At 37.5% G+C, this 24,262-nt stretch overlaps 5 protein-coding genes across 9 annotated transcripts; all 5 read left to right on the top strand.

Annotated features, from left to right (window-relative positions):
- The first annotated feature begins 226 nt into the window (after positions 1–226).
- On the top strand, positions 227–3,649 carry LOC103957029. Its single transcript, XM_009369093.3, has 7 exons — positions 227–722; positions 1,236–1,293; positions 1,416–1,496; positions 1,632–1,667; positions 1,946–2,185; positions 2,271–2,412; positions 2,872–3,649. The coding sequence occupies exons 1-7, from the start codon at positions 541–543 to the stop codon at positions 3,381–3,383; spliced, it is 1,251 nt and encodes a 416-aa protein (XP_009367368.2). The 5' UTR covers positions 227–540; the 3' UTR covers positions 3,384–3,649.
- A 796-nt stretch (positions 3,650–4,445) lies between these two features.
- LOC103957027 (B3 domain-containing protein At3g19184-like) lies at positions 4,446–7,199 on the top strand. Of its 4 annotated transcripts, none has more exons than XM_048581066.1 (6): positions 4,483–4,708; positions 4,791–4,889; positions 4,990–5,190; positions 5,728–5,934; positions 6,203–6,291; positions 6,974–7,199. In XM_048581066.1, the coding sequence occupies exons 1-5, from the start codon at positions 4,571–4,573 to the stop codon at positions 6,233–6,235; spliced, it is 678 nt and encodes a 225-aa protein (XP_048437023.1). In that variant the 5' UTR covers positions 4,483–4,570; the 3' UTR covers positions 6,236–6,291; positions 6,974–7,199. The 4 variants fall into 4 exon arrangements, with proteins under 4 accessions (XP_048437017.1, XP_048437023.1, XP_048437016.1 ...); XM_009369090.3 differs by having other exon boundaries at positions 4,505–4,708; positions 4,987–5,190; XM_048581060.1 differs by lacking the exon at positions 6,203–6,291 and having other exon boundaries at positions 4,446–4,708.
- A 154-nt stretch (positions 7,200–7,353) lies between these two features.
- On the top strand, positions 7,354–10,502 carry LOC103957028 (B3 domain-containing protein At5g42700). Of its 2 annotated transcripts, none has more exons than XM_009369092.3 (6): positions 7,354–7,848; positions 7,999–8,097; positions 8,234–8,437; positions 8,853–9,059; positions 9,185–9,241; positions 9,535–10,264. In XM_009369092.3, the coding sequence occupies exons 1-5, from the start codon at positions 7,705–7,707 to the stop codon at positions 9,239–9,241; spliced, it is 711 nt and encodes a 236-aa protein (XP_009367367.1). In that variant the 5' UTR covers positions 7,354–7,704; the 3' UTR covers positions 9,535–10,264. The 2 variants fall into 2 exon arrangements, with proteins under 2 accessions (XP_009367367.1, XP_009367366.1); XM_009369091.3 differs by lacking the exon at positions 9,535–10,264 and adding an exon at positions 10,300–10,502 and having other exon boundaries at positions 7,355–7,848.
- A 2,183-nt stretch (positions 10,503–12,685) lies between these two features.
- LOC103957026 (probable protein phosphatase 2C 12) lies at positions 12,686–17,456 on the top strand. The gene is given in 11 exon segments (XM_048581052.1): positions 12,686–12,862; positions 13,158–13,453; positions 13,965–14,136; positions 14,836–14,989; positions 15,071–15,134; positions 15,346–15,453; positions 15,722–15,847; positions 16,025–16,235; positions 16,238–16,262; positions 16,476–16,678; positions 16,794–17,456. Coding segments are annotated over 10 exon segments (1,290 nt in total). The 5' UTR covers positions 12,686–12,862; positions 13,158–13,252; the 3' UTR covers positions 16,820–17,456.
- A 5,198-nt stretch (positions 17,457–22,654) lies between these two features.
- On the top strand, positions 22,655–24,036 carry LOC103949692 (BRI1 kinase inhibitor 1-like). Its single transcript, XM_009360801.3, has one exon. The coding sequence runs from the start codon at positions 22,859–22,861 to the stop codon at positions 23,837–23,839; it is 981 nt and encodes a 326-aa protein (XP_009359076.2). The 5' UTR covers positions 22,655–22,858; the 3' UTR covers positions 23,840–24,036.
- The last annotated feature ends 226 nt before the right edge of the window (positions 24,037–24,262 follow it).

The raw sequence follows: 24,262 nt of genomic DNA, 5'->3' as shown, positions 1-24,262 counted from the left end.
TTAATACTAGTTAAAATCAACATAAGCATCTATGTCATTTAATAAATTAATAAGAATCATTGGATGTCATATAATCAAAAGGCTTAAAAAAAATGTAAAAGTATTTGTAAAAATATTTATTCTTGATCCTATTTCATATATATATATATATAGTATATATATATATTCAGTGCACGATAAATATGACAGTTGCCGAACAAATCAGAGCAAAGTTATCTGTTCGCCCCCCTCCCATCCCACCCTCTCCTCTCTCTCTCTCTCTCTCTCTCTCTCTCTCTCTTAAAATTAGCAGTGAGTCCAAAAAGTCCAAAGCTGGCAAAACGCCCATTCCCCTGCCCGAAAGATGCAAGCTTTTTACTTGGGATGGAAACCAGATAATCACACCCTCCATTTCTTCATCCGTTCGATCGAATTGAACTCCAACCCAATAATTATCTGCAGTTCCTAGAGAAACCCAATTCGAAAAGTCAGCGTTTTGCAGCTCGAGTTCTGAGAATTCTGCAGAAAGAAAGAGTTGGGTTGCTGGGAGCGGCTGAGGAGATGTGGGGGTTCGGGGGTCGGTGTTATTGGGGAAGGAAGGAGCGGCGGAGCGATGGGGTTGAAGGGATAGTGGTGTTGTTTGCGTGGATGTCGAGCCAGGAGAGGCAGCTGAAGAGCTTCGTGGAGCTCTACTCGTCTTTGGGTTGGAACTCTTTGGTCTGCCACTCTCAATTTCTCAATATGTAAGTTGTTGTTCGGATATTTTCGCTGAATTGGTGATGTTTTCCTATCAAGTTTCTGCTTTTACTTTCGTTCCCAATCGGGTTTGACTTGTTTTGATGAATACGTAAATTTGTGGAGGAGAAATATTATTTCGATGGCTTGCAACTTATTTATACTAGTTGGCGGCATTTAGGGAAACATTCCTGGCAGTAGGCACGTTACAGAGAAAGGAAGGACTGCCTTTAATTGACGGAATTATTCTTTTGTACATGAATGTTTCAAGAAGATTACTAAGTACATCGTTGTTTATATTCTTCCTCCCAGTGATGATATAATTCGCCTTAAAATTCAATCTTTAAATGTTTCAAAGCTCAAAATAACTTGCAGAACTTGAGCTACTATGTTTGGATCTGTCTGTTTTTGTGGCTGCAATCAATCATTTATGTATAATTGCTACTTGTAGAATGACATGGGGCGGTTTGCACGGATCATTTTGATTTTGGACTATCGTTTGATATGCATGATTTCTGCAGGTTCTTCCCTGAGAAGGCTACAACTATAGCAACGGATATTCTAAATGAACTTGTTGAGGTCAGTTATAACTTATACCACAGTGATATATTAATAGGTTCAGAGATACTAAAGAACCTGTTTAATTGATTTTCCTGAGTAAAGTTGACCAATTACCGCTTTCCTTTTTATATGAAATACAGGAGTTGAAGATTAAGCCTTGCCCAGTGGTCTTCGCTTCTTTTTCTGGTGGTCCAAAAGCCTGTATGCTCAAAGTTCTTCAGGTAAACTCCTTGCAGTTCTGAATGCTCCATATTTTTTCGTACTTTCAATGTCAAAAGGATTTCACTGGTCATGTAAAGTAGCAAGCATCCAATTGATTGAGGATAAGTATTGACTGCATCTTTCATTTTGTGCAGATAATTGAGGGAACTTGTGAAGAAAAACTGAATCTGGTATACTCTTTTATTCCTTTGAATTTCATTAGTGACTGACTTGACTTATAAAAAATAATGTAATTTTTGTATTTAAAAGACGTTGAGGCGTCACATAAGGGGACCAATGAAGAAAACGACTGCCAATCTCATTTATCACTGAAATATTTTAGGTGATCATTGGTATTTTTTATGTTAGGGGCAGTATGGGGTGGAACGTTCCATTTGGACTGATTCTTACAGTTTTGAGAGTTCTATTATCCGTAATCTTATTAATCTTCATCTTTTTGACCGTGAAGGATGATTGCCGACTGGTTAAAGACTGTATTTCTGGCCACATCTTTGATTCCTGTCCAGTGGACTTTACTAGTGATCTGGGTGCTAAATTCGTTCTTCACCCAAGTGTCCTGAAAATATCTAAGCCACCAAGATTTGCATCCTGGATGGCGCAGAGCATTGCATCTGGGCTCGATGCGCTCTTTCTTAACAGGTTTGAGTCACAACGTGCTGAGTATTGGCAGACTCTCTACTCCACAATTGTGAGTAACTAAGTATACTCCAGGCTGTCCTTTATCTAAAATGTCATTTTGTTCTCTTCATTTATTCTTTATGATTCTTATGCAGGGCATGCAGGCGCCGTATCTCATCTTATGCTCGGAGAATGACGATCTTGCCCCCTATCAAGTTATCTATAATTTTTCGCAACGCTTACGAGAACTTGGGGCTGATGTTAAACTAGTAAAATGGAATGGCTCTCCTCACGTAGGTATGCTTCGAAACTTAAACTCAAAGGCTATTTATTGAGAAAGTTGAGGTTCTCCCATAAAACTAATTGACAATATGGGGAGTAGCCCAACTTATAAGCCGATGCAAGGTTCCTCCTTCCATCAATATGAGATTTATTCTCAACACACCCCCTCACGTGTGATGGTGGAGCATGTGTGGCTGTTGGGCATCATATGTCGGACAACTGCTCTAATAATAGGAAGAAGTTGGGGTTTCACCATATTGCCATTGATTTTATAGTAGAACCTCAACTTTCTTCATGGTATAAGAGCAGGTTAGCCTGCATGTGAAGTCCAATGACCACATGTGCTCCACGTCAGCCAGTTCTTATTTGTTTCCTTTCTTTCCAAATTCTTATTTATTTACTTTCTTCTCTCTTATCGATAGCATATGTGAATATACTAAAATCCTACAACTTGATTCATTGTTTCACTCACAGGTCATTACAAGCATTATCCAGTTGACTACAAGGCTGCCATAACCGAACTCCTTGGTAAAGCAACCAGAGTTTATTCCCAAAGAATTAGACGGCTGGAAGGGGAAACAATTGGCATGCAGGCAACACAAGATGAGATCGTTGACAATGAACCAATGAATAGCCTTAGAAAAGCTGCAGGAGGCTCAAATGGGTTTCGAGGAGTCACTCTAGCCTCAAGTGATCACTTCTTCATGCCCGGCTCAATGGAGTACGAGGGAGGTAGAGATGTTGGGTCCATGCAGGACGAGCGCAAGGAAGGGATAATTCACCTGCCTAACCCGCCAACTCCAAGCATGAATGCCCATGGGGTTCTTGGTCAGATCCTTTTCGACGTCTGTGTTCCAAAGACTGTTGAGGATTGGGACATAAAGTCGTCATCAGGTTCTTTGAACGGGAAAGGCAGCTCAATCGCTTCAAGAAGACGACATGCCCCCTTTAATCCAATCAAGTGCATACGTCGCTCAAGATTATAATTTGGCACAAGACAAGAGAGATGAAGTTTGTTATCTTTACTTTTTCATTTCTTGCTTTGTTTCCGGAATAAGGAGGATAAGGTTCATTCGGAGGCGGTAAGCCGACGATGATCTCATTCTCCGGCATAAAACATGTACTGGCACTGAAGAAACTTTAGATGGGTGATGAGAATCGTTGTAATGAATATTAGAGGAAGCTGTAAATGTAGAAAAGAAATGAATCGTATGAGTTTGGCAAAATATTAATGTTATTTTATTTTTTTAAATTTTATTTATTTATTTAACAAACGATATTATCTATATATAGGTAAAGTCTCACGATAGGTTAGTCTTAAAGTTTCTTATACCAAAATAAATCTTAAGAAAATATGAGTTTGGTCATACTTTGTCCAACGAAAGTCAATTTATGTCATTTTGAACTTGAAACTCAATTTCGTCTTACTTTGTTTCTTTTTGTGAAAAATCAATCAAATCATTCATGTGTACAAAATAACACCAAAAATATTTAATATTTTCAAAATAGTAATGAATATACAATCATGTATCTCATTTAGAGTTTAAACAATGAAATCTTGATAAACATTAATCAAATGATAAATTTAATTTTTTTCATTTCTAATGTTAGGTAGATTGAATTTATAATTAAATGATGTGACACTAACAAAAAATAAGTACGGTAATCAACATTAAATTAATAATCCAATAATAATGCTAGGAAGACTAAAGTTGTAGATAAAATTTACAAACTAAATGATATGTCACCAATACATATGAGCATGTTTATCAATACTTAAATCATAATCCAATTACAAATTTTCACGTTATTTAATATACAAAATTTAATTTACCCACTTGGTCTCTATTACCATTACCCTTATTCCGTTTATCTCAAGTAAACACGCCCTTAAGAACCATTGGGTAACTACTAACTAGGATTGCAAGTGGTAAATTTAGAAAATTCGAATCTCAACCGTTGGATCGATTTGACGCTAATTGGTTGAGAAAGGAATAGACTATTCAGCTTAAATTCAAAGCTGAGTGCTGACCAATCAGCTTTACCTGTGACGCATCAATTACTCAACGTAGTGGGGAACTTAGCAGTCCACTACCACTGGGTTTTCAAATTTACAATTTCCCACGAGGGAGAGAGCCCAAGAAAATTTTCTGTTTGTTTCTCGGGAAAAAAAATGGCGGCGCCTAAGTTATCGTACGAGGAGTCTCGCCGGCAGCGAATGGAGGAAAACAAGAAGAGAATGGAAGCTCTGAATCTGCCTATGCTTGCTCAATCTCTTAAAAAAAACTCAAATTCTCCAAAACCCTCCCCTGTAATCCCTAAAACCCTCGACCCCTCCTTCTCTCACACAAAAAAAAAAAGGCTCTCATTCTTAATTTCTCTTTTATTCGCAGATGAAGCGCGCGAAGGCCCGCACGGTGGAGAAGCAGTTGGTGGAGGTGAGGAGGTCCTCCCGGGTGGCAAATCTTCCGACCCCAGTCTACAAAGAAGTGGTGGGTATTTTGATTTTTCCTCTGATTGATCATATGCTTCTTTCTTTTTGTTTTCGAATTGGAAAGTTGAAATCTTTAATGATTTTATGGTTTGTAGAAGGTTGTGGTGGATCGGGAGATGAGGCCCAGAAGGTATTCTACTAATAGACATAGGGATTTGTCGAACCGGGTTTATGCTTCGGATGAGGCCAGAGATGACGCCACTGCGAGAGCTGAGGCATTAGAGTCCGGTTTGGGATCCAGTTACCCGACCATGGTGAAACCGATGCTGCAATCCCATGTCACCGGTGGATTCTGGCTGGTAAATTAGTCTGCTTCATATGATATATATTTCACATTTTCATTGTATGTTTCTTCTGTATTCTATATACTGTTGGTTGGTTGTTAAAAAGCTTGCGAACTTTGTACATTATCTCAACTGATTCAAGAACTGAGACATTGTTCGATTGACGTTCTGTTTGATGTGAAATTTGGCTCTAGGATTGGATTGAAATGGATAACCCACTATATTCAAGGTATATTGAAGGCAAGGCAGTCGATTTTTTATTTTGAGGGAATTAGACATGAAAAGAACTTATCCCTTCTAATCCTACCATTTTAGGGTATCCGCGGATAAGTTTCCTTAATGAGTAATCTATCTTCCACCTGCAAGTTGGACACAATTTTGCATTCCTTCTTTCAGTATACCTTGAATATAGTGGGTTATCCATTTCAGTCTAATCCTAGACACTAAACGAGGCCTATGTGTGTTATCAATTATCTTCAGTATCCTACTTCATAATGTGTAAGTATAGGCGTACTTGCACTCATTCTGTTTAATGTCTGCAAACTGCAACAGGGTCTTCCAAAATATTTCTGCAGCAAGAACCTCCCGAAACGTGATGATATTGTGACTTTGATAGATGAGGATGAGGATGAGTGCGAGGTTATATACTTGGCTGAGAAAAGAGGACTCAGTGGTGGATGGAGAGGGTTCGCAATTGATCATGGTTTGGTGGATGGGGATGCATTGGTCTTTCAACGAATTCGGCCTAAAACACTCAAGGTTTGGTTACAGGTTTCTTGACAAAGTTGAACTGAAATTACAACAGTTTAGTTCACAAGCTGCATAAAAGTTTTAGTATTTTACACTTGGTTTGGTTAAATGAGGCTGATTCTTTGTTAAGCTCCAGAATAAGTATATTACCTTTAATAGATACCATTAATTAAACTAGATAAGTTCCCTACATATGTCCATTTGCTGTATGAGACCACCCTATCATCCTGGTTTCAGTGTGTGTTTTTTGTTTCATGTACTCGTATTGTCATTTCAGGTGTACATTATAAGGGTGGAAAGAGCTGAATAAGGCTACAAGCTTTAACTATTGTCAATGTTGGGTTTTTTGTGGTCATTGTTGCTGAGGTAAAGTTTTAAGTATTTTTCTCTTGCCCTTTCAGCTATGCATTGACAAATGGTTGAACAATATGTCATCTGATTTCTACCGCTTCCTCGTCATCTAAGACTGCTAGTGATGTTTTCTACGATTTGTAAATGCACATTTCATATGTAGCCTCTTGACCAAGTCAGACATTTACTCATTTGCTTATGGTTTCCCAAGTTCTTCAACATATCAAGCCCAATGTTTGTTCTGCTGCGAGAAAACCTACACAGCTGTGATTTAATGAACTTTAAGCTAGTTTCAGAGTTGATTCTTCATATGCAAACACTACGCAAGGCAGTTGTTTGCATTTATTTAGTTAGAATAAAGACTTCTCGAAAGTTCAAGACTCGTAAAATTTATCACATTATTGAAGTTACATAAGCTTGCATGATGCATCTGTTTGTGTTATACGTAGAAACGATGTATCTTCTAAATTCTAATGCCTCAAGTTGCTTGGATGGCATACTAGGATGCATGTACCCGAAGTTGCCTTCAGTTTTCCCGTAACTGAACGAATGGCGTTCTTCCTTGTTTGCCTCTTGGACTTGGTTGCTTTCTGAATAATGCTGTTGGCAGTTTTTACCTCATTAGCGTTCAAGCGATTTTGTTCGTCTTAATTCTCCTGTCTTCTCCCTCACGCAGCTCTTTTACTTATTATTGCAGATAAAAAGGATTTTGGACAGACTCTGTTCAGCGACGAGCTTTATTTGTTTCGAGAAAATTACATGTTTTTTTGTGTGTAATAGAAACTACCAAGGGAGCCTTGTAGGGTTAGCGATGAAGCAATCGTCTGCAATCATATTTTTGAATGTTCTCCGGTGTCCCTTTAAGACCTGTATGAAGAACTCATGAAACGAACAAATATGAATGAACATCCGAGTTACTCTTATCTTTCACGTTTCTCTGCTTCTATATTTCACTCAAGATTTTTTTTAACATGGACATGCGACAAGCGATGACTAAACTAAAACCTCCAGTTGTTTGATTGTTGCATCGGGATAAACTTAGTTAGATTTAAATATCATTGTGTTAGTATCTCAATCTAATCGTATGTGACCCAACATGTGACAAAAATGCTGCTGCATTTCATCAGATTTACAGTCACTAGACCGATGGTAAATTTGAAAGTTTGAATTCACCACTTTAATATTAATTTTAATGGAGGTAAAAACAAAATATTTACGAACTCGAAAAAAAGAAAAAAAAGAATAAATATTTACTGCTGGGTGCAGACCATTTCTCAAGGCAGTGCGAACCCAACGGTCGACTAGCAACGACTCTTTTAAATATTCACACTGTTGCCACCATTTCGCTTCATCCTTCCACCCAAAAACCAAAAAAACCAGAGAGAGACAGAGAAAGTCCGAGAAAAATTTCTGTTTGGTTCTCGGAAAATGGTGATGGCAAAGTCTAAATTGTCGTACGAGGAGTCTCGCCAGCAGCGATTGGAGGAAAACAAAAAGAGAATGGAAGCTCTCAATCTGCCTATGCTTGCTCAAGCTCTTAACAAAACCCCAAATTCTCCCAAACCCTCCCCTGTAATCCCTACAACTCTCTCTCTCTCTCTCTCTCTCTCTCTCTCTCTCTCTTTATCTCTCTCTCTCCACACACACACACACACACACATATATATATATATTTCTCTGTAAACACACTTCACATTCTGCCTATTCTTCCTGTATTTTCAGATGAAGCGCGCTGGGAAGCCTCGCACGTATGAGGTGCAGATGGTGGAGGTGAGGAGGTCCACCCGGGTTGCAAATCGACCTGCACCCGATTACAAAGAAGTGGGTCATTAAATTTTCCATCTACTTGCTCAAAGCTTCAGTCTTTGGCTTTTGAATGTGTATTTTTGAGTAGGGTTCTTCTGGGCCTCTGGCATTGTATGTAAGTTTCAATTTTTTATGTCATGGTTTGTGACAGGTTGTGGCGGAGCGAGTAATGATTCCGAGAAGGAGCTACGCTACTAATCGGCATAGGGATGTGGCGAACCGGGTGTATGCTTCCGATGAAGCCAGAGCCGCCGCGATGGTGAAAGCCGACGAATTAGAGGCCAGTTTGGGATCCGATCACCCGACACTTGTGAAAACAATGCTCCAATCACATGTCACCGGTGGATTCTGGCTGGTAAACATTATTCTCATCCTTTCACTGTATGCTGTTTGTCTGGTATGGAATTGTTTGTTAAGAAAGAAACCAACTGTTTTGAACAACATTTTCAGTTTATTTGTGTTTTATATGTTAGAAGAATGTAAAGTCTCATATCGAAAACCTGAAAAAGTAAAATACTATATAGAATGAATGGTTTCACTACCAGTCGCACCGAGTTTTTTTGTATAAAACCCCACACCCGTTGCACTGTAATTAAGTTGGTGTGACCCGTAGTGAAACGTATATCCCTCTCCGAAATCTTAAATATTGGAGCAGTCGCTGGACAATGTAGCAATGTGCTGTCGATGAAGAAAGTTGTATTTGCTCAGTATATGTCCGAAGTGCTGCTTCATATTGTGGATGCAATCGTATCTTGTGTAATTGGCAACAGGGTCTTCAAGTCAGCTTCTGCAAGAACCACCTCCCAAAGGGTGATGAAGTTATGACACTGATCGATGAAGATGGCGACGAGTACCCGACCATATACTTGGCCCGAAAAACAGGACTCAGCGGCGGATGGAAAGGATTTGCAGTTGCTCATGATCTGGTGGATGGTGATGCATTGGTTTTTCAATTGATCCGGCCTACGACGTTCAAGGTAATTGACAAAGCTGCATAAAAACCTTCCGTATTTTGCACTTGAACTTCCGATAAGTCAAGTAATCTTCTTTGTTTTCAGACCAGTTTTGTTTAATGTCTAATGCACTTGTATAATCTTCTCAGGTGTACATTATACGGGTGGAAAGACCCGGACAGGCAAGCTCAGAAGGATCAACTTAGGTAATTTAATTCTGATCATTCTTGTTGCCGTCAAATTTACTTATTCACGTGTTATAATATACTAATCTACGAGTTATAGCATGATTAGACAATATAGTTGATATTTCATCTGCTAATGGTATACATGATGTATACTTGCAAATGTGCGACTCTATTCCTTTTGTCAAGTTGATCAGTAAAATCGTTAATTTGAATGACGTGAACTGATGTAGTGTAAGAATATTAGCTTAACAAATAGATACACGTGTTATAAAATCTACATATTCCTTAGTTCATTTGTGATGTCTTTATAGGAACACCAGATGGAGGGGGCAGTTAGTACATATAAATGAAACAAGTTGCATATGCGAAAGGACCACAAATGTGATGCAACTGTCGGTGTTTATATAGAAACCATGTGACCTTCACGCAAGTTATTCAATTTATTATGGTTTAAATTGTCTCTTTCAAACATTCATATATGTATCCTATTTTTGTCTTCCAATGGCTTTCCTTGCAGAGATTTTACTCATCTTAATCCTCTTTATCTTCGAGAAATTTGTAACTATCTATGGTTGCATATATGTATTGTTTATCTCTCTTATTTAGTAATGAGAGATTGGTAAAAATAGATATACAACCGGTTACAAGATAGATTCTCTATTTGTACTCACGATTTCTAGTCCCATTAGTTAAACAAAAACGAATATACAATCAGTTGCAAAACGAATATACGCAAGTTATTCAATTTATTATGGTTTAAATTGTCTCTTTCAAACATCCATATATGTATCCTATTTTTGTCTTCCAATGGCTTTCCTTGTAGAGATTTTACTCATCTTAATCCTCTTATATTCGAGAGATTTGTAACTATCGTTGGTTGTATATGTATTGTTTATCTCTCTTATTTAGTAATGCGAGATTGGTAAAAATAGATATACAACCGGTTACAAGATAGATTCTCTATTTGTACTCGCAATTTCTAGTCCTATTAGTTAAACAAAAACGAATATACAATCATTACAAAACAAATTCTCTTCGCTTTTCATTTTCTCACTCTACCCTTTTACTTTTTGCAGGTAAAAGAGTTAGGGGATTGGAATGTAGAGAGTTTTATATGTAAAATTTGCAATGAGCTCCGTTTGTTGTTTTTGTGTAGCAGAGAGAGTTGTAGTTTCTGCAGATGAGTCAATCATATCTGCTGTTCATCGAGAGATACATATGAACCCCATGATCATGATGACCCAAATATGAATGGACAGGAGCATTTTCTTATCTTTAATTCCCTTCTTTCTCCATATACATACACACTTGATAAAGAAAGACAGCTATATTGCATGTTATGGGCACGTGGGGGTTCAGAGCCTATGAAAACTTTTCCATGGCAATTGGCAATCAATTGAAGCTGTTGACTTCATTGCCAATCACACCACAACCCCAACAAAACTTTTCCATGGCAAATGGCAATCAATTACTTTAGAGAACTTTAAAGTAGAAGGATTTTCACACGTCTTTTTCTTCTTCTAGTTACTATGTACTCACGAGAGTATACGTACGGAAATAAAATCATTCTTCTTGATTGATTGAATCAGTAATAAACATTATACAATCAAATTACAAGAAAAATCGCTCATCTAAAATTTAACGGTAGATAAATGCAATAACGATTTGGATTCAGAGTTTTTCCTTCAAAACGAGACTATTTGGCATAAAACCAAGTTATTTTCATTTAATTGTTTTGCAATTTCTTCAACATGGGCAAGCAAGCAAAAGACCATATTTAATTTAATTTAATTTGCTAGGCCGAAAAGCTTTGGGCATTTCCAGCTTGCAAAAAAAAAAAAAAGCAAATAAATCGAACATGCCTCTGCGTCCGCGTAACATGTGTGAATGATGGAGCTGTGATCGTGTACAGCCGGATTCACTGAACGAAGCCGAATGAGCCACTGGAATCCCAAGCTCCTCAAGCTTTTGAGCCGATCATTATTCATTATTAATGTAAAAAATAATATTATGTATTGGCGTGCCTGATTAATTGACTTGCCTTTACGCGGAGTTGGTTGTTAACTGGCGCCGAGAATTCCGGACCCTCCGGTGGAGGGCGGGACAAGCGGTTAGGTTTTTTCCAAGCGAAAAATAAATGTTCCTGTGGGGTCCCCTAAGGCCCCATGGGTCCCACACTTGATCACAATCTTTGAACTACGTGACATCAACGTTGTGTTATGATAATCATTAACATTAATCTGAAACAAAAAAATGTTTATCATTATGTCTCAACTTTGTGGATGCTTAAAAGTGAAAAAAAAAAAAAGAAGACAAAATTTGCCTAGTCAAATTGACACCTAGCCGTCCTGTGAGGCCAAACTAGCCTCAGTGCTAGTCCTGAGAGGGCGGGACCCATTATAACAAAAAAAAAAAAAATCAATAAGTATATAATCGTTTTGAGTGGCTAGATTTTGCATCTAGCCTCCAGCACTTGCTTGACACGTTAACTCGAAATTTGTATTATTTTAGGATGACGTCTGGTTTGATTGGAGGCTTGAGAAGAAGTTTGTGATAATTCTACTTACAGTTTTTTTTTTCTTTGAGTGATATGAAGACATAAATTTAAACTTAGATATTAGGTTTACAACACCTTGCATTATCTATGTGGTTGGTAAACACATTTTTAAGATGTGACTTGTTACATGATTATCAACTCATCGTGAAAGAATAGTTTAATGGTCTTTCGTCTAGTTAAGAAATGCTTTCAGCTACTTACGTAAGCATTTACGCATATCTTATCTACTTTACCATTATTGGAAATTTAATGAATCTCATGCAAGTATAATACACTGGAAAATGAACCACATTACTTCCTAAACCAAGTATCGGCATAAGACAAGATAATGATTGATGATTTCATTTTTAGATGACTTCTTCAATGAATCAAATACCACTTAAATCCAAAACTAGTAACATGTAAATGAAAAAACATTAATTATAGTAACCGGCTAAAACGGTCATTGTGTAAGAATTTGATATTGTGATTAGTGTTTTGTGAGGGTTTACTTTTCTTGACCGAGTCCTTGTCGAGTTTTTGAGTCTTCTTTGCTAAAAAAATAAAATAAAATAAAAAACAAATCACATAGTTTGTCTTAATTGGTCGACTTCAGATTCCTCACACTCAAGGGCCCCACCGGAGCCCACCCTCCCCGTGGGTCCACACAGAACTATAGAGCGAGAGACAGATAGATCCACGAAGAAGTCGCGAAGCAAATCCTTTTCGCTCTTGACTCTAGCGCGGCACACAAGTCAAACGGCGCGTCAGAGACGCGGCTCGGAGCGCCGAATTTAAGAAACAGCGCCATTTCCTGCCACGTCAGCGCCAGTAAATATTTATTAATTAATATTTTCTCCCTAATCTTATTTTTATTTCATTTAATTTTGTTTTTGTTAAAAGAAGAAAGGAAAGGAGAAGAACATGTTCATTTCATTTGTGCTTTTTCCATCTCATTATTCGCTCTCTCGAAAGAGAATGGAATTTCCGCAGTGCGCCGGGATCCGCGTTTCTCGATCACACCAACCCGCCACCGTCGTCGCTTCCGCCACGCCTCGCTCTCGTCTCCTTCGCGCGTAATCGTCATTGCTGTTTGCTGATCGGTCCTTCTCTTCCTGTAATTTTTCTCCTCATTTTCTCGGATTCGTGTTCATATCCGCATTGCGGTTTCTTTGCATTTGTTCATAAAATTTACAGCTTTTGAGACGGTGAAAATCGTCCGATTCGTTTTTGTGAGTGCCCTTTCGTTTGAAGATCTCGGTGATTTGTTGCCGTTTTAGCTGCTGATATTGACGATTTTTTTTGGAAAGGATTTAGATTTGTGATTAGATTTGAGAATGCTCGAAACAGTGCGTTTGATTGACGCGCGTATGTGCTGGTTTTTGTTTTGTTTTGCAGGATTTGGATTGAGAATCGGCGATGGAGGAATAGAGGTAGGAGGAGGGGAGAGAGAGAGAGAAGCTGTGTGTGGAGGTGTTTGAATTTGGGGAACAATGTCCACTAAGAGCGAAAATCATCAAACTGTTCCGCTTTCGGTGCTGCTCAAGCGTGAATTGGCCAATGAGAAGATTGAGAGACCGGAGATTATACACGGTCAGGCGAGTCAGAGCAAGAAAGGAGAGGATTTCACGTTGGTAAAGACGGAATGTCAAAGAATTGTGGGAGATGGAGTTTCTACGTATTCAGTTTTCGGGGTATTATTCTTTCATTGTTTGTTTCCTTTTGTTTTCCGATTGTCTACCATTTGTATTGACAAAAATGTAGAAATAGCTAACTTTGATGTTCATCAAACTGGTAAACTTTTTGACCAAATGGTATGCTTAAAAATGTTGATCACCTAGTTGAGGTGTGTGGTTGTTCATGATTTCCTTCTTTGTGTTTTGATATGTGATCTTTTGGTGTTTACGATGCACAATATTTACATAAACTAGATGTATCTGAGTATGTAGTTGATTGCTGTGATGGTTTGACCAGCCATGTGCGATGTGGTGGTTGTGCTGGGAATTTCAAACTTGTGCCCATGTTTGATAAACAACCAAGTTCTTTTAAGCCATTTTAAGGATTATGTAGATTATAAACATTGTCGGTCCTTTTTGCTCCTACCTAATCTAGGGAACTCGGTTTTATTTGTTTTTCAAATTTTATCAAGACTGGAAAACCCATTATTGAAGCCTGGATATATTCTTACTGGACTATGTCTTGCAGCTATTTGATGGGCATAATGGGTCAGCAGCCGCTATTTACTCCAAGGAGAATCTTCTAACTAATGTTTTGGCTGCTATCCCTTCAGATCTAAACAGAGATGAATGGGTAGCAGCATTGCCAAGGGCTTTTGTAGCAGGCTTTGTCAAAACAGACAAAGAATTCCAAGAGAGAGGTATGGATGATTTTAATCTGTTTTTAATTTTAGCTCTTGCTCTACCTTAATATCGACCAACACTGAATGGTATTTCCTTCAGTAAAATTCCTATCATAAATATTGATATGTGGGTATTTTTGTATAGTTTGAAACTGGATTACCTTTGTAACCTGTGCATGCTATGGAAAATAGAGTTAATAAGTAGCTGGTTCGGCGGTGCCTTGGTCATAAGGGGAGATGCATAATATTATCCCATGTTAGAGAAAGCATCTCAAATCCACACCGTTTATGAAATTGCTCATATATCCAACTTATACTGCATGTTAATCATACTTTGGTTTATATAAGATTATAAGTTAACTGTATGCCTATTGCTACTTTTTTCCAGTTATAGAGCCACTCAATCCCCATGTATATTTTTCACTTTCTTAGCTTAACTTACCCTAACTTAAACTCCCAAAACATGCACATGCAATGTACATGAGATCCTTAAAAAATGTGTGTATATATTTTTCTTCTTGTTTATGTGTTATCAAAATGTTTTCGTCCATTTTGGAGAGCATGCATGCTTAAGGATATCAGCGAATAAGTTAATTGTTGTATTTGAGGGTTACCAGTTGTACATTTGATTTTGTAATTTTTATGAGTTTTAGTATAATAGTTAATTTCTTGTTTTGTTGTGTGCATGATTTCATGCATTTTATTGCCATCTTTCAGCTCAAACGTCAGGAACAACTGTCACGTTTGTGATTATTGAAGGATGGGTCATATCTGTTGCATCTGTCGGCGATTCTCGTTGCATAGTTGAACCTGCTGAAGGTGGAGTTTACTATTTATCAGCAGATCATAGGCTTGAAATCAATGAAGAGGAGTAAGTTCTCTGTATAATATACTTCTATGACTCACTTAACTATCTGTAACCTTTATTAACCCTTCAACTAAATTTTAATAGGAGACAGCGTATCACCTCAAGTGGGGGCGAGGTTGGTCGGCTTAATACTGGTGGGGGGGCAGAGGTAACTTTTCTTCATGCCTTACTTAAGCGTATTGTTCATGAAGTTTTCTGTACAAACACAAATTAAGATCTTAAGAAAGGCATATTAATTCCTGGTGGATGAGATAAGTGTGCCTAAGGATAGGTTGAATATATGTAGGACGCTGATGTTGATAAGATTAATCTTGAAAATGCACAGACAAACTAATTTAGATATTTTTTTTTCCTTGTAGATCGGTCCTTTGAGGTGTTGGCCTGGTGGCTTGTGTCTGTCACGATCCATTGGTGATATGGACGTGGGGGAGTTCATTGTTCCTGTTCCTTATGTAAGGCAAATCAAGGTTTGTTTCTAGTCTTGTTATATTTTAGTGCCCTTGTTTTGATTTCCATGTGCATGATTCCCTCTTGTATTGTGATGCCAAAAGATTCAGCAGACATTCATAGAAGCAACTATTGTATTACTTTGAACCTTTGAAATAATTGCCCTTATATTATTGTGATTGGTTGAAATAATCACCTGTTACTTTTCATTGTTGAAACTACAGTATTCTTTCGGGCTTCATTTGATATGATTGTCTTACACAAAATGTTGTACTTTTTCCCCAGTAGTTGTCAACCGCAGGTGGCAGACTTATCGTATCAAGTGATGGTGTCTGGGATGCTTTGTCTGCAGAAGAAGCTCTTGATTGTTGCCGTGGGATGCCACCGGACGCTGCAGCTGCACAAATTGTAAAGGTATGATAGCAGCTATATGTCTCAGTTTTCTGTATAATGGTAGATTTTTTATATATTCCATAGCTTTGGCGCCTTGACCCATGCTTTAGATGCTTTGCCAGAACTATTATGCTGGCTGGGAGGAATTTTGCTTTCTTACTTCAATACTATGTTTTAAACTTTTTGTTCTATTTCCAGGATGCTGTAGGGCATAAGGGACTTCGGGATGATACAACCTGCATTGTGATCGATATTTTACCACAAGAGAAGCGACAAGCTTCATTACCCCAACCAAAGAGGCAGGGAAAAGGAGTGTTGTTTAAATCCATGTTTAAGAAAAAATCCTCTGAATCATCTTCTAGTGTTGAAAAAGAATATATTGAGCCAGACGAGGTGGAGGAGTTATTTGAGGAGGTTCTGCTTCGCTTTCCGAAAGGTTTGTGCTTAAGAAACATCTTCATAAGAGTGTAGACTAAACTTTATTTTGATCTTCGCGTCAGGCGTCATGTGAAGTGTTGTATTTTTGGTTGGAAGTTTTGTTAACACTTGAACTTTCTATCGTGGAGTTGTTTCATTTCAGTATGACTTTGTCTGGTGGGGGTTTATGTCGATATACTGGCTTCTGATAGGATTATTGTGTGGAATGCAGGTTAGATACAAAATACCCGCTCTGCAACATGTTCAAATTGTTTATGTGTGCAGTTTGTCAAGTAGAAATTAAACCAGGAGAGGGTATTTCGATACACACTGGATCATCGAACCCAGGAAAATTGCGACCTTGGGATGGCCCCTTCCTCTGCTCGAGTTGCCAAGGGAAAAAAGAGGCTATGGAGGGGAAAAGACCATCAGGAAGTACGACAAACTTTCCCCCGTCTCTTTCAATTTTTATTATATTTTATTCATTTATTTTTGTTGTTTTTCAAATTTATGGCACATCCTCTAATTTATTTCGGTTTGTTTCTTTCAGGAAGACATGATAGCGATAGTGATTAGCCAACCTTCCTCAGCATTATTTTCATTCGAGAGCACTAACAAAATTACTTTGAGGTTGTTGATGAATGGGAAGGTGGTGCATCTATTGATGCTATTTCCCTTCAATATCTCACAGGGATTTACAAGAACAAGATCCGTTTTGGCACTCAACTTAGAAACCCTATCTGAATCTATCTCATGTTCTTATGTTTCAAGTCGGAAGATCCCAGATAGAGCTGCATGCTTTCCTTAAGATCCCTTTTTTTGACTTCAGAGCCACGTAAACAGCCGTGCTAAAGCTGGAAGGGCAAGCATAAATATGCATCGGAGGTACTTTCTCTCTGGATCCATACCCTTCTATTTTACAGAGCTAACTTTGAATCAAAACACTCTTCGGTGTAATATTATTATATAGGTGAACTTGATGAGACCTCAGACAGATTCCTTACACAGTAGGGGAAAATTGATGATGAATTTTTATTTTTCCTTGCCTTACGAAAGATGTCTTTTCATTCTTTTCTACTGATGTCTCTCCTTTCCCTCTTTGTAAATTCCCTGGTTTCCATGCCATTGTTCTCAAATGGTCAAAAGGGTTGCTGTAATTGTAATTTATAAATGAACCAAAAAGGGAATCATTTGATTGGTTTTTTTTCATGGATTCGCAATGTGCACTTGAATCTACTGAATTATTTTGTTCATCAATTTCATTTGCTGTCAAGTTCGGTTGTTTGGAGTCGTCGTCGTCATTTGGTAGTGTAGTGACCTTGAGCGCGGCTGTGCTTGTCATTAATCCGCTTTACAAGTGTTTCGTACCGAGGGTCTCAATCCCTCTCCTTCGTGTTGTTTTGAGGTTAAGGCTGGCAGCAAGTAGCAGGGACCATTTGGCATGTTGGTTTAAAGGAGCCACATTACATGTGAGCTTTGCTAGTTTGCTGATTGGAGTTTCGATTTTCATGTCTTGTTTTGATTTGTTAATATATGTTATGCGAGGATGATTTTTTTATTTTTATTTTTTGTTTAAATGCACAACTAACTTTCAGTACAGATTCTAATATATAACTGGTTGTAAATCCCCGTATTAGTATTTCTTTCCATACGTAAAATGTGATGCAACTGGTTGCACCTCACAAAGATGTATCCTTTTTGTGTGTGAGATAGAACTATAGTCCAGCCCTATTTTGGATACGTTAGGGTATTAAACTCTTCGAAATAAATGGTTGGTCTGTATTTTAGCAGAAAATCTTAAGCGTAATTGTTTGTATATAATTAGTAGTAAAGAAAATTTTCTTCGGCCTTCAACTTATTAGTTGTATGTGCAAATAGTGCCCAAAGAAATAATTTAACAATTTATCACTCACTCTACTTTTGGCGTGAACGTACCATCTTCATTAATTTTCTTTAAAGAAAAAACATTACATGTTCCACACAAGGGACCTTTTTGTGACAACTTGAGGGAGAGATTTTTCAATGTGACGAGTACACGGGATGGTACATCACGTGTCACTATACAAATGGTGGGATATGTGTGTTAAAAAGTTAATAACTTTAAAATAAAAAATTCCCACCACTCCTATTAAAACACGTGGTATATCACTTGTATTCCCGTAACAACTAAAAATTTCTCCAACCTAAGGTAAGAAATGGAAGCTCGTCGGCACAATAGAATTGGTTGACTTTATTTGACTGTTGTTGTGCTAACGATCCTTGAAACTTCTGAGATTGAACCTGCTTTAGCGGGTTTGGTTTGGCTCGAAAAATCGAACCAAACCGGACCATTTGGTAGGGTCTGCCAGCTCACCGTTTAATTTGCGCCCTAATGTACAAAACCTCACACGCTGGCGTTTGTTTGGTAGTTGTCACCTTTTGCTTCTCGATGGCTTTAGGGTTTCCTTTGACCTGGTAATCCTCTGAAAAAAGTAGAAAGAATAAGAATATGAGTGGCTACTGGCTTATTATTCAACTCAAATTGTAATAGGCAGACATGTTTATTTATAAGGAATGAGAATTAAAATCATTTCTATTCTTTAGTTCCCTAATTTTACTAAAATAGAGGAATGAAAACCAATTCAGTTCCAAACTTTCCCTTATGTTTACTAACACGAAGGGAATCAAAATCAGATCAACTAGCACTGATTTTCTTTCCATACTTTTCCTATTTCTAAGTTCTCTCATTGCTTTCTTATTCCATTTCTGTTAAATAAACATGTTATAGATTTGTCTTTTAATAGTATACTAAAATCAGAACATATATGTGAACTACATCGTTCACACTTACTATAAAACGTGAAATAATAAACCATGTTGCTTGTATTCTCGGGGGAAAATTCCTCCATTTAAGTAAGTATAATCTTATCCTTTAGAGAAATGAGAAATTAGAATATAGAATTTGAATGGTGTAAGAAGTGGCCAAGATGGGTTGAGTTAGTCGACCACATCCACAATAATTGGTACATGATTGAGATGTTAAGCTTAACCATACGAACAAAATTCCTCTACTGTGGATGATGCCTCATGGACCACTGCGTGCACGTGTGTTTGGGTCTACCATCACTCACACACCTAACTTTACAATTTTGTTTTTCACCCGCAAAATTTGCCACCCCATTATTTAGTTGTATATTCATCACCCCTCTCATGTATTAGGGTTGCTCACATCATCATATGATAAAGGACATACTTTTTGTCTCCTTTTACATACATTTATTTGTTATTTGTATTGGTTGAAATTGATTTAATCTAAAGCGGTTTGCGTAAATTACTTTTTATTTTGTAAAAAAATAAAACCTTCTTACAAAGAAGTTCTTGTTGTATACGACTAATCAACTATCATTCACACTGTGTGCATTTGATCATATACAGTCACGTGATTCATAATGTGCGCTATCGATAAGTCACGTGAATCTATTCATTGTATGACATGTCATGAGAGACTGGTTGTATACAACCAATAAAATAACACACAATGTGAGATTTTAAACAATCATATATTTATTTCTTTCGTTATGTAACTTTACAATATGAGTTTGTCTCATCATTTGACACGTGACAAGAGAAAAAAGCTATTGTTTATACAATTAGTGATAAAGAAATTAAGACCGTTCTAATTGGCTTCTCACACGTTCATGTGGGAAAACCTTACTCCAAAAACAATTCTTATACACAAACATCTTATATAATCATCATTTTGATAAAACAAAATTGGACTCAAATATGCAACTAGTTGTATGCAATTAAACTTTTATCTCTTATCACGTGATCGAGCAATGACTGCAAAAATTTTTCTCCACCCTTCACGTGTGATTCACGTGATCTTTTGTTGTGGTAAGGTGACTGGACACAATAATTTTTCTTCCCCAGGACCTCCTCCGATGTCATGCATCAAATGTTTCAAAACTGTTTGATGGGTGAACCATATGAATCCAATCTTGGTCTTCATGGTTAATCTTATGACAAAATATCATGATATGGGCCCTTCTCTCTCCGACGTTGAATCATCAATCATTTGCATTTAATTATTTTAGGCAGTATACACAGATGTATATATTATATACAAAGACCACGGACCACGGTTGTGTTCTGTCTCCCTACGCAACTTGTGTTAGACAATGGGATCGTTTTACAGAGATTAGGATATGAAGATATCTCAGTGTCAACTGGAAGTAGACAACTTTGACATATTAGATGATCAAGATATGAGCCCGTGAGGTTTAAGATTTGAGAATCACAATCGTCGAGAAAATGGTTTGAAACTTTAATCCAAGCTTCACGTTGCTCAATAGAAAATGAGAGGTGTTCTTAGTTTTTTATTTTTTTTTATTTTTAATTTTTTTATTTTAATAATACAAAGGAATATATTGCACAAGGAGAAAGTTGTAACAAATTTACTTATTTGAAAAGAGAAAATTGTGGACCAAGAAAGTGAGGAATACGAAAGAAAATAAGAGAGAAAGAGAATTGGATTAACCTTTTTCCCCTAATCAATTTAAGTCATGAATTTTCACGTATAGATTACAAATTATAATGTGAGAGTTATTGCCACATCATTTTTAACTTCGTACATGAGAAGTAAAAAATCAAAATAAGTTTCTGCATTTTTAACTGCAAATTATGCGACTTAATTTAACGGAAAATTGTATAGAATAATTTCAAATCTAATACTAGGGATGTAATTGTTAGATTTTAATTAGTTTAAGAACTGATTTTTAAAATTAAAAATAAAATATTTAAGGACCTAACTTTCACTTAGGTAATAATTCAGAAACTAAATTTGCACATTGATCTAATTTTAATACGCAAATGTTAGTAAACGCACAATAGCTTTCCTTCATGCATGGTGGAACAGTGATGCTTTAGGATTCCAATGTATTGCGTCCAAGGACATAATGAACTTGATAAACCACTGTCATCTCATTCTTGAGTGAGCCTTGTACTAACATGTTTATACCAAGATTCTAGAGTTGTACATTACAAATAAGCGAGGTTGCATTAGGTTACATTTTGCCTCGTCCTCAAGTTCATTCCAAAGAACGCCTTAAAAAACTTGAGAGAGGGTAAAAAAGGAAAGCATCCGTGGAGAATTTATGATGTGCCCCTCAAATATTTTTGCGTTTAATTGAAGCTTGCTAGTGGAGTCATACATTGTGACTCATTGTCCCTTCACACGCCGATATTGTTCTAATGTAAATACCTGCACAGTCTAATAAATACTAAAATTCCAGAATTGTATTCTTAAACGAGTTAGTTATTTAAAATTTAACATTAGGGTTACTCTGATTTATAACTTTCCTTACTTATTTTGTATATGAAGTCGACAAATGATGAGTTAAGTTCATGTTACAGCATGTAATCCAAATTATCTTTAATTCATGACTTCCCAATCTCATTTCTAAAATAAATAAATAATCATGCCATACGTGTATCCGGTGTTTTGCTTGGTTTGAAATCTTATCTTCTCGATCAAAAGGCCTTCAACTCCCACGAGTGCCATCTGACATCACACACAACATACATAGATTATAGATATACTAGACATCTGAAACAGTACAAACACCTTCCCCAACGTTGTTGTAGTGGTGCATATAGTAAAAGCGAAAGGTAGGAGCAAATAAGTGCCTTTGGTTTATAAAACTTGAAGATTCTCTTGATAATACGGGGCAGTAATAAACCCTAGCCAGCTAGGGTTTTGCATTTTTACCGTGTACGGTGTACGTGAGAGAGAAAACATGAGAGGACGAGGGAGGACCAGTCCTCAGTGGCAAAACAGTTAAATACAAAGACTTACACCGGAAACAAAGTGTTGTCTCGCCATTCTCCTCTCCCTTTTTAGAGCAAGTTTGGATGTTTCTGACCCTCATTTCGCAAATCCTTCTCAGTAGCTGTTAGATTTCGACAAGGACCCACCAACCTATAGAAATACAGCTAAATTTATCATCTCATCCCATTCTACTATGTATAATGAAAAATGCTTGGTTACTTCTCAGAAAGGAATCGTTGCTCGTTTCAACGAATCACTGTTTAATAATAATATTAAACGAAAAATTTATACACAGATGTTAGACTGTGACAGGATTATAGAAATTCTTAGTGAAGTATTTTCCGGATTTGGATCCTCTCCGGAGCCCAAGGAGAGGATCCTCCTGACCAACATATGTAGGCCGTTAGATTTTTATTCAATAGATACAAATAGGGGGTCCCTTTAAAGTTATAATAATTATAGCAGTTGGATGAAAATCTAACGGTCCACGTGTGTTGATCAGGAGGATCCTCTCCTTGGGCTCCGGAGAGGATCCAAATCCGTATTTCCATCTATAAAGCCATTATTCATAAAAAAGAATTAATAATGCATGGAAATATGGATTATTCTGCATAAAAGACAATGGAAGCCCAACTATTTCTCTCTCCTGTCTCCTCTCTCTCCACTGCTTCCTGATCTTCTTATCTCTCCCCCGAAAGGTTTGGTACTATTCAAAGAACCAAAATCTTTTAGAGAAAAAAAAAAAAAAAAATCAGAAATTGGGGTTTTGATCCTTGTTTCAAATTTTCAACAAAATCATTTGAGTTATGGCCACGCATCAGCTGGAAAAAACCAGAGAAATGGCTCTGGACACCTTCAGCAGGCATGAAGAAGAAAGGTTAAAACCGTTGCCAAAAACTGCCCCTGCCTCACCACCTTCATCTTCCTCCTCCCCCTCCCATGAATTCTCCTTCACTCTCTCGCTCCACACTTCTTCTTCCACATCAAACCCTAATCACCAATCCAAATCCAAAACCATCACCCCACCTTCTTTCGCCATTGATTTGTCCCCCGCAGACGAAATATTCTTCCACGGCCACCTCCTTCCTCTCCAGTTTCTCTCTCACCTGCCCGTCTCTCCTCGCTCCTCCACCAACTCCCTCGACAGCTTCACCCTCCCCATCAAAGAGCCGCTAGAAGATCAAAAACCAGCCAGGGAAACCGCTACCACCTATGCCGAAAACTGCATTCGAAACCGAAACATCCTAAACAACAAGAACAACAGCTGCAGCAGCATTGACAAGAGAATCCCACGTCAGGGAAGCAAACACGAGACCAGGGGAGGAACAAAGTCCAAGTCCTTTTCAATTTTCGGGCTTCCCAGATGGCGAAAAAATTGTGAAAATGATGAACAGGAGGAGAACAAGGAGATGAAGAACAAGAGGAAGGTGAAGTTTGATATTAGTCAAATACTGAAGAGGTACGTGAGAATGGTGAGGCCGCTGTTGTTGTTTAGAGGGAGGAGAGAGAAGGGGCAGTTACGACGGCAACCCTATTCGTTTTCAGGGAATTTGAGTATGTTAAACAAGCATGAGTTGAGAGGTGGGAGGGGTGAGTTTTCGGCTCCGGCATCGATAAGGACGTCTCCAACGAATAGCGGGCATCTTGTTGCAACTGCTGCCACTAATGTTCCTTGTTCTACAAGTGACAGCACCATGGAAGAGTTGCAGGCTGCAATTCAAGCTGCAATTGCTCACTGCAAGAACTCCAATGCCACAGAAGAGAAGACAAATGTTGAAGCAAATTAGATAGCTAGAGCCTAGGAAGGTAAAAATCAGGGGAAATTTTATATTCGTATTTTATTTGTTATTTGCATATATAGGGGATTTTCATATATATATATATATATAATAGCATATATGATGATGGTGTATGTATTAAATGAGTTAAACAATTTTGTTCAGTAGATTACTCCATCTGCATTCAAATGGGTTCAGGATCCAAACATGGCCAATTCATGAAAGTAGATGCATTTTTTTTTATTGTTACACAAGTAGCTAGACTCGTTTTTCAGGGCACACTGATTTTGAAGCCCTTATTTTTGTCTCTTGATTCTTTTTTTTTTTTTTAATTATTATTTAATTCAATCTAAAGGTTAAAAAAAATAAATATAGAGAGAGAAAAAGGGATTTTAAAAATCATTTCCCTCTTTAGTATTTATCTCTAGGAAG

The sequence above is a fragment of a genome, unplaced genomic scaffold, assembly GCF_019419815.1.
Source record: "Pyrus x bretschneideri cultivar Hongxiangsu unplaced genomic scaffold, Pyrus_bretschneideri_v1 Contig1, whole genome shotgun sequence".
In the NCBI taxonomy this organism is placed as follows: domain Eukaryota; kingdom Viridiplantae; phylum Streptophyta; class Magnoliopsida; order Rosales; family Rosaceae; genus Pyrus; species Pyrus x bretschneideri.
Note: the sequence above shows the minus strand (reverse complement) of the source record. Positions and strands in the feature narration are given on the sequence as shown.

Coding starts and splice junctions, on each gene's coding strand:
- LOC103957029 (XM_009369093.3), top strand. CDS start 541: ATGTGGGGGTTCGGGGGTCGGTGTTATTGGGGAAGGAAGGAGCGGCGG. Junction 2,186..2,270: donor AGACTCTCTACTCCACAATT/GTGAGTAACTAA, acceptor ATTCTTATGCAG/GGCATGCAGGCGCCGTATCT. Junction 2,413..2,871: donor GAATGGCTCTCCTCACGTAG/GTATGCTTCGAA, acceptor TTTCACTCACAG/GTCATTACAAGCATTATCCA.
- LOC103957027 (XM_048581059.1), top strand. CDS start 4,571: ATGGCGGCGCCTAAGTTATCGTACGAGGAGTCTCGCCGGCAGCGAATG. Junction 4,709..4,790: donor ATTCTCCAAAACCCTCCCCT/GTAATCCCTAAA, acceptor TTTTATTCGCAG/ATGAAGCGCGCGAAGGCCCG. Junction 5,191..5,727: donor TCACCGGTGGATTCTGGCTG/GTAAATTAGTCT, acceptor AAACTGCAACAG/GGTCTTCCAAAATATTTCTG.
- LOC103957028 (XM_009369091.3), top strand. CDS start 7,705: ATGGTGATGGCAAAGTCTAAATTGTCGTACGAGGAGTCTCGCCAGCAG. Junction 8,438..8,852: donor TCACCGGTGGATTCTGGCTG/GTAAACATTATT, acceptor AATTGGCAACAG/GGTCTTCAAGTCAGCTTCTG. Junction 9,060..9,184: donor TCCGGCCTACGACGTTCAAG/GTAATTGACAAA, acceptor TAATCTTCTCAG/GTGTACATTATACGGGTGGA.
- LOC103949692 (XM_009360801.3), top strand. CDS start 22,859: ATGGCCACGCATCAGCTGGAAAAAACCAGAGAAATGGCTCTGGACACC.